This window comes from Mandrillus leucophaeus, unplaced genomic scaffold (genome assembly GCF_000951045.1).
Source record: "Mandrillus leucophaeus isolate KB7577 unplaced genomic scaffold, Mleu.le_1.0 Scaffold310, whole genome shotgun sequence".
Lineage (NCBI taxonomy): Eukaryota > Metazoa > Chordata > Mammalia > Primates > Cercopithecidae > Mandrillus > Mandrillus leucophaeus.
In genome coordinates, this window is record NW_012103255.1 from 1,188,611 (window position 1) to 1,197,154 (window position 8,544).

General features: G+C 54.0%; 1 protein-coding gene across 1 annotated transcript in view; it reads left to right on the forward strand.

Annotated features, from left to right (window-relative positions):
* HCN3 (hyperpolarization activated cyclic nucleotide gated potassium channel 3) overlaps nucleotides 1–8,544 on the forward strand; it is a gene marked incomplete at its 5' end in the record, with an annotated part of 11,927 nt that extends 3,383 nt beyond the window's left edge. Inside the window, 7 exons of the mRNA XM_011987557.1 lie at nucleotides 1,291–1,720; nucleotides 2,656–2,817; nucleotides 3,219–3,437; nucleotides 3,845–3,991; nucleotides 4,407–4,647; nucleotides 5,867–6,031; nucleotides 6,474–8,544. Of these exons, the coding sequence (XP_011842947.1) occupies nucleotides 1,291–1,720; nucleotides 2,656–2,817; nucleotides 3,219–3,437; nucleotides 3,845–3,991; nucleotides 4,407–4,647; nucleotides 5,867–6,031; nucleotides 6,474–7,159 (2,050 nt within the window). The remainder of the gene's footprint in view (nucleotides 1–1,290; nucleotides 1,721–2,655; nucleotides 2,818–3,218; nucleotides 3,438–3,844; nucleotides 3,992–4,406; nucleotides 4,648–5,866; nucleotides 6,032–6,473) is intronic.

Sequence of the window (8,544 nt, forward strand, 5' to 3'; positions counted from 1 at the left end):
TTTTTTGAGATGAAGTCTCTCTCTGTCACCCAGCCTGGAGTGCAGTGGTGTAATCTCTGCTCACTGCAACCTCCACCTCCCGGGTTCCAGTGATTCTCCTGCCTCAGCCTCCCGAGTAGCTGGGACTACAGGTGTGTGCCACCACGCCCAGCTAATTTTTATATTTTTCATAGAGACGGGGTTTCACCATGTTGGCCAGGATGGTCTTGATCTCTTGACCTCATGATCCACTCATCTTGGCCTCCCAAAGTGCTGGGATTTTTTTTTTTTTTTGAGACAGAGTCTCGTTCTTGTCACCCAGGTTGGAGTGCAGTGGTGTGATCTTGGCTCACTGCAACCTCTGCCTCCCTGGTTTATGCCATTCTCCTGCCTCAGCCTCCCTAGTAGCTGGGATTACAGGCTCCCGCCACCATGCCCAGCTAATTTTTGTACTTTTAGTAGAGACGGGATTTTGCCATGTTGGCCAGATTGGTCTCAAACTCCTGACCTCAGGTGATCCGCCAGCCTCGGCCTCCCAAAGTGCTGGGATTACAGGCATGAGCCACCGGGCCCAGCCTAATTTTTAATTGTTTGTAGAGACAGGATCTCACTATGTTGCCCAGGCTGGTCTTGAACTCCTGGACTCAGGTGATCCCACTTGGGCCTCCCAAAGTGCTGGGGTTACAGGCATGAGCCATAGCTTTCCTTTTGAGACAGGGCCTCGCTCTGTCAGTCAGACTAGAGTACACCTCAGCCTCCTGAGTAGCCGGGACTATAGGTGCACACCACCATGCATGGCTAATTTTTTTATTTGTTGTTGAGATGAGGTCTCACTATGTTGTCCAGGGTGTTTCTTGCTTCTTTTGCTCAACATTGCATTTTTGAAATTCATCCATAGAACTGAATGTAGCTGTAGTTGGGTAATTTCACAGCTGTATGGTATGCCAGCCCATAAATAGTGTATTTATCTACATATCTATCTACATTTTTCCACACAAGGATATGTGCGTTATTCTCAAATTTAATGCTGCTGTAAACATTCCTATGTGTATCTCCTGGAGCGCATGTTTCCCTTGGAGGTGTCTATACCTAGGAATGGAATTGCTGAGTTGCAGGGAATGCAAATGTTTAACTTCAATAGATAAATATTTTCCCAAATGGTGGTCCCAACTTATACTCCCAGCGGCTGTGAACAGTCATTCTGTTACTGTGTATCTTTGACCATTCTTGGCCATGGCAGCCTATCTTCTGTCAGTCTAGTGGCTGGTGAAATATCCTCACCGTCTTACCCCCATCTCACTCCCACCTTAGGTTTTACTGGGACCTGATCATGCTGCTGCTGATGGTGGGGAACCTCATCGTCCTGCCTGTGGGTATCACCTTCTTCAAGGAGGAGAACTCCCCGCCTTGGATCGTCTTCAACGTATTGTCTGATACTTTCTTCCTACTGGATCTGGTGCTCAACTTCCGAACGGGCATCGTGGTGGAGGAGGGTGCTGAGATCCTGCTAGCACCGCGGGCCATCCGCACGCGCTACCTGCGCACCTGGTTCCTGGTTGACCTCATCTCTTCTATCCCCGTGGATTACATCTTCCTGGTGGTGGAGCTGGAGCCACAGTTGGACGCTGAGGTCTACAAAACGGCACGGGCCCTACGCATCGTTCGCTTCACCAAGATCCTAAGCCTGCTGCGGCTGCTCCGCCTCTCCCGCCTCATCCGCTATATACACCAGTGGGAGGAGGTGGGGCCTGGAGGTGGCGGGAGCGGCGGGGGGCGGGGTAGTGCTGGCAGACTCCTCTAGGAAGATGCTATGGGTGGGGCTCCTGGTGACCTTATAGGGTGGGGAAGATGGGTGGGGCTTCCGTGGGTGAGCTCTCTCCAAAATTGGTGGGGGAGAAGCAGGAACAGAATGAAGATTCAGGGGATGGGACCTGGGGTGAAGATGGTGGCACAGGAGGGTGGAGCACAGCTGCCAGACACACTTTAGAGTTAGCTGGATGCTGGGTGGAGGAGGAGGTGTGGAAGAAGCTGGAGCTTCAGCTTCAGAGCAGCAGAATTTAGTGGTTCAGACTGTGGGCTCTGCAGTCTCATTGTCTTTGGTCAGATCCCAGTTTTATTGTTTACTATAGGAGACTTGATTTTCTGTTCTATAAAATGAGAGTGTTAAATACACTTGCCTGTGATAAGGCTGTTAGAATTAAAGGAGTTAATACATGCAAATCACTTAGAAAGGTGTCTAGCACATACTAAGTTCTCAGTGAAGCCACTATTATGTATTATTACGACTGGAAAGGAGAGGGCTGCTGGCATTAATTCTTACACATATGCTCTGGAGACATTACACTGTGAAACGCCCTCTCTCTTTTCTAGGCTACACCTGGGCAGCTTGTGCAATAGATTTGTTTGATTCTCTGCTGTGACACTTACTATGTGGTTCTGGGCACATGACTGACCTCAGCTTTCCTATCCATAAGATGAGAGAAATAAGAAACTGCTTTGCATTAGCTATACATGTCTGCCACAAAACTCCATACAAATGAATAATAGTTTCATTTTTTAATTCATGGGAGCTGGGGCTGGGGAGTAGTTCAGAGAGAGAATTTGCCAGGCTGGGAATGGAGGAGGACAAGCAGGGAGGGGTTCCTGTCCACAGCAGCTCCTCCTTGGACTCCTCAGATCTTTCACATGACCTATGACCTGGCCAGTGCTGTGGTTCGCATCTTCAACCTCATTGGGATGATGCTGCTGCTATGTCACTGGGATGGCTGTCTGCAGTTCCTGGTGCCCATGCTGCAGGACTTCCCTCCCGACTGCTGGGTCTCCATCAACCACATGGTGGTGAGAAGTCCCCACAGCTCTGCCTTTCCTGGGCCTTCTTAGGGCTCTTCTGCCCGAGTAGCAGGGATGGCACAGGGAGCAGGAGATGGGAGATGATCACGACAGAAAATAGGAGTGAGGAGGTGGGGAGGAGGGAGGAAAGGGGAAGGAGACCCAGAAGAAGTGCTCGTGTGTTGGAGGGAGCAGGCAACTAAGGGTACCTAGCCAGAAGCTGAGGTCCCCAAGTTGCAATAGAGGACCCTTTTGCCTCAGGGCCCCCAGAACCAAACTTAAGTGCCTGCCAGGAGGAAGGCCTGCAGTAGAAGGGGGCAGAGAGAAAGACCAAAAGAGGAAGAGGGGCAGGTGGAGAATGAGGCTCCAAGGGGCCCATGCCCAGCTCTGCAATACACTCTGCCCCTCAGAACCACTCGTGGGGCCGCCAATATTCCCATGCCCTGTTCAAGGCCATGAGCCACATGCTGTGCATTGGCTATGGGCAGCAGGCACCTGTAGGCATGCCCGACGTCTGGCTCACCATGCTCAGCATGATCGTGGGTGCCACATGCTACGCCATGTTCATCGGCCACGCCACGGCACTCATCCAGTCCCTGGACTCTTCCCGGCGTCAGTACCAGGAGAAGGTCAGCAGGGACAGGAGAGGGAGGTGTGGCATGGAGGGGTGTTGGAGACTGGGTAACCTGACTTGAGGCCCATTCTGATGTGTGCCCCTGTTGCATCTCTGTTTCCTTTCCTGCCCTGTGTCCATTTGTTCCCTGCCCTTGCGTGTACCTTTTCCTTGTTTGAACCTATGCCTGTGCTTGGCCCCTCCGCTGTCCACACCTGGGTTTTCCTATGACTGTGCTCTGTGTCTTCCTGGTACCCACCATTATCCATATTGCTCTGTGGCCCTGTGTATCCATGTCTGGTTCCATGTTTCACCCCTTTGAGTTTGACCTGTGTCTCTGACCTCCCCTACACACACCCCACTGTTCCGGCCCCAAATCTCTCCCTGTGTCCTCTTGCCCCTGGCAATGGGCTGGCCCTCCAGTATAAGCAGGTGGAGCAGTACATGTCCTTCCACAAGCTGCCAGCAGACACGCGGCAGCGCATCCACGAGTACTATGAGCACCGCTACCAGGGCAAGATGTTCGACGAGGAAAGCATCCTGGGCGAGCTGAGCGAGCCGCTTCGGGAGGTGGGGCTGGGTTGGGCCTGGAAGGGGGACTCTTCAGGGACCTGGAGTGCTGTCTGGTGGTAGGGGCTATTGGTCAGCAGGTGCTCCTATAGGGAATGAGGCCTGCAGAGGGCCCTGTGGGAGGCCAGGTATTTGGGGGGCTTTCAGGGGCTAGGGTCTTTCTTGAAGGTCCTTTGCAGGTGAAGTATACATGAGAAGGGACTATAGGGATCTCTGTTTTCGGGGGATGGTCCCACAAGGGCTCATGGGAAAGATCCGAAGGCAGGAGCTTAGGGATGGTCCCAGGTCCACTGACGCATCCCCATCCTTTGGCAGAACATGACCCCAGGGGTGGGGTTTCTGGAAGCAGATGAGCTTGGGGGATCATCTCAGGTCACCGGGCACAGCCTGCCTGACAGGCCCCTCCCCTGTCCAGGAGATCATTAACTTCACCTGTCGGGGCCTGGTGGCCCACATGCCGCTGTTTGCCCACGCCGACCCCAGCTTCGTCACTGCAGTCCTCACCAAGCTGCGCTTTGAGGTCTTCCAGCCGGGGGACCTCGTGGTGCGTGAGGGCTCCATGGGGAGGAAGATGTACTTCATCCAGCATGGGTTGCTCAGTGTGCTGGCCCGCGGCGCCCGGGACACACGCCTCACCGATGGATCCTACTTTGGGGGTCAGCAGGCCTCAGGGAGGGTGGCAGGGTCACGAGCAGACAGTGGAGAGGGCAACTGCTCCTGGGCTCAGGATCCCTACCTGGGTACGCTGCAGAATCACAGAGCTCCAGCCCCTCCCCAGGCCTACTCATGGAGAATCTCTGGGCTGGAATCTGGAGCTCTGCAGTTTTTTTGTTTGTTTGTTTTTTTTTTGTTTGTTTGTTTGTTTGTTTGAGGCAGAGTCTCACACTGTTGCCCAGGCTGGAGTGCAGTGGTGCAATCTTGGCTCACTGCAAGCTCCGCCTCCCAGGTTGATTCTCCTGCCTCAGGCTCCTGAGTAGCTGGGACTACAGGCGCCCACCACCATGCCTGGCTAATTTTTTGTATTTTTACTAGAGACAGGGTTTCACCATATTAGCCAGGATGGTCTCAATCTCCTGACCTCATGATCTGCCCGCCTCGGCCTCCCAAAGTGCTGGGATTACAGGCGTGAGCCACTGCGCCTGGCCTGAGCTCTGTAGTTTTTAAAAGCTTCCCAGGAGATTCTAATGCACAGCCAGGTTGCAAACTACTGGGCCAGAGGGCCTTTTAGAACCCTTAGACAGTGAAATCCAAGGAGCCTATGAGATGAGGGAAAGGCAGGAGTGAAGCACGACTGTCCTGGAGCATGAGCTTTATGGAGCTGCCTGGCGGTGTGATTCAGGGACCCAGCCTGTGGCAGTAGGGGCAGTTCAGCCAGCCACTGCCCAAAGTGACTGGAGGCTCATATAATCTCTCAGCCCCCATACCACCCACTATCCCCATCACATTGCACTTTGCTCTTTGACACTGCTTTTCTCCTTCAGGGCTGCCCTCAGTGTTTATTCAAGGGGGTAGGAGGGGTAGGTACACTGAGTTGCCCAGGTCTACCTCTTGGGATAGAGTAGTCGGGGAGGGGTGGGAGTTAAAGTGAAGTGGAATCACTGGGAATCCAGGGCCAGCAAGACCTGTCTGGTCGTCAGCCTTCATTTGGAGAGAGTGGGAAGGACAGGGAGCAGTAATCCAGTAATTGTGGGAGTCTGGAGAAAGACAATGCTTGGGGTGTTTAGGGACCCTGGGGCAGGGAGGTAATAGATAATCAATGGTTTCTCCCACATCTAGGGAGGAGCCTTAGAAAGTGGGGTCCACTGCTACAGGCTCAGTGAGAGGAGTTCCAGGGACAAGGACAGGGGTTCTGAAGCTTCCTCCCAATTTCTGCAGAGATCTGCCTGCTAACTAGGGGCCGGCGCACAGCCAGTGTTCGGGCTGACACCTACTGCCGCCTCTACTCACTCAGTGTGGACCATTTCAACGCTGTGCTCGAGGAGTTCCCCATGATGCGCCGGGCCTTTGAGACCGTGGCCATGGATCGACTGCGCCGCATCGGTGAGACCTGTCCACCTATCTGCTCTGGGTCCAGGCTGTGCCCTCACCCCACCTCCAAAGCAAGGAGCCCAGGCTTTACGGCTCCAGGATCATATCCCAATCAATTCAGCCCCAACAAATGCCCCCTAACAGGCCTTTCGACACTGTGGCCCACTGTCCCTATCCCTCAGCATGTCCTACCCAGGAGAGATAGCATCCCAAGTCTCCATGTCCTGAGTCCTCCTTCCCCTGAGTACCAGTCCTCTGACCCTCGCTGTCTCTGATACATACCCTCTTCCTCCAACCCCCATCTCCACCCGCATAGCCCCATTACCATACTACTGACTCCCATCCCCTACCCTCAACCCCACCCCATCCTGATACCCTCATACTCTTTGATATCCAACCTCCATCTTGGATTCCTTCCCTATCCTTAACTTCTCCCTCCCGGGACAACTTTTAGGCAAGAAGAATTCCATACTGCAGCGGAAGCGCTCTGAGCCAAGTCCAGGCAGCAGTGGTGGTGGCATCATGGAGCAGCACTTGGTGCAACATGACAGAGACATGGCTCGTGGTGTTCGGGGTCTGGCCCCGAGCACAGGAGCTCGGCTCAGTGGAAAGCCAGTACTGTGGGAGCCACTGGTACATGCGCCCCTTCAGGCAGCTGCTGTTACCTCCAATGTGGCCATTGCCCTGACTCACCAGCGGGGCCCTCTGCCCCTCTCCCCTGACTCTCCAGCCACCCTCCTTGCTCGCTCTGCTCGGCGCTCAGCAGGGTCTCCAGCTTCCCCGCTGGTGCCCGTCCGAGCTGGCCCGTGGGCATCCACCTCCCGCCTGCCCGCCCCACCTGCCCGAACCCTGCATGCCAGCCTATCCCGGGCAGGGTGCTCCCAGGTCTCCCTGCTGGGTCCCCCCCCAGGAGGAGGTGGACGGCGGCTAGGACCTCGAGGCCGCCCACTGTCAGCCTCCCAACCCTCTCTGCCTCAGCGGGCAACAGGCGATGGCTCTCCTGGGCGTAAGGGATCAGGAAATGAGCGGCTGCCTCCCTCAGGGCTCCTGGCCAAGCCTCCAAGGACAGCCCAGCCCCCCAGGCCACCAGTGCCTGAGCCAGCCACCCCCCGGGGTCTCCAGCTTTCTGCCAACATGTAAAACCCTTGAGTACATCCAGCCTTAGTTCTTGGGGTGCAGTAGTATGTACCCTAGGGCAGATGCCTCTTAGGGAAGGCCGTGGGGACCTGAAACATTGCCCCATGGAAATGTCGACCCTGTGCGGACATTCCCCATACTGCCATGAAGACGGTCTCAGCTCAAGAATCCTGTAGCTTGTCCCATCATAATCCATTCACCCATTCATCATGTGTACTGAGCAGCTACCATGTTCAAGGTAATATGCCAGGCGCTGTATGTCTCCACTGCCAAGTAGAAGTGACTCAAAACCCTCTGACAAGAATATTCCCCTGGCTATGGTCCTGCCAGGTGCAGGCCCAGGCCCATGACCCCACCTTTACTAAGCACAAGTACTTGCCACCGCCATCACTGCCAAGTAGCTAGATGTCTCTGTTTCCCTGCCGATGATCCTGCAGGTTCTGCCTGGCCTGGTTATCTTCCTGTTCCTGTAGCATAGCCAGGCACTGCCAATCACCTGCGCCCCCATAACTGCCAGCAGATGTCTTGAGTCCTGAGTGTGGGTATCCACCTTTACCCACTCACTGCCACCTGTGGACACTCCGTGTCTACCCCCTGAGTGGGAACACACTTCTAAGTTCCCTGCAGTCTCTGTCCTGTGGTAGACCGTCTTTTTGTAAACCGGGAGGTGCCTCTCCCCTGTACCCTCTGCCCCAGTCATGCCCCCCTAAAAGTTAAGGAGTAGTTGGCACCTCCGTATTAATATGCCAGCCTAGATCCCCGCTGGTGGAGGGGCAAATGGCTGAATCCTTGTGAGATATTTTTTTCTTTGCTTGTTTATTTATTTATTCATTTATTTAATTGTATTTATTCATTTACTAATTTTATGTGTTACCAATTCATTTTGTTTACCCATTCCTTTATCCATCCCTCCCCTCCTTTTCAGATAAGGAGACAGGAGGAGTAGGAGGAGGCAGGGCCTCTCCATGCCAGCCTCTGTGGTCCTTTCCCAAACCCATCAGCACAATACTTGAACCTTCTCCCAGGTAGGGGCAGGAGGAGCCACATGAGAGAGGGAGAAGGACTGTGTTTACCTTTAGAGTTTTGTTTTGTTTTTTTCCTTCTGAGTTTGCTGTTGGTGCAGGAGTAAGGGAAAGGTCCAAGGTATCCAAGCCTGGGGAAGGGCAGGCCAGCCAGCACCTCTGCCTTCTCAGGGACAAGAGTAGTCCTTTACCACACTCACTCACTCTGTCTGTCCCCTCTGCTACTCTACAGCATTAGAGACTGTGGGGCCAGGACCCCAAGTCTCCTTTCCTTCTGGGTGGGGAGTTCTGGGGTTGTTGGTGTGTGGGAGAAGTTTTATAATTGCTTCCAAACAGCTGGGTTTAAATATAAAATAGACACACTCA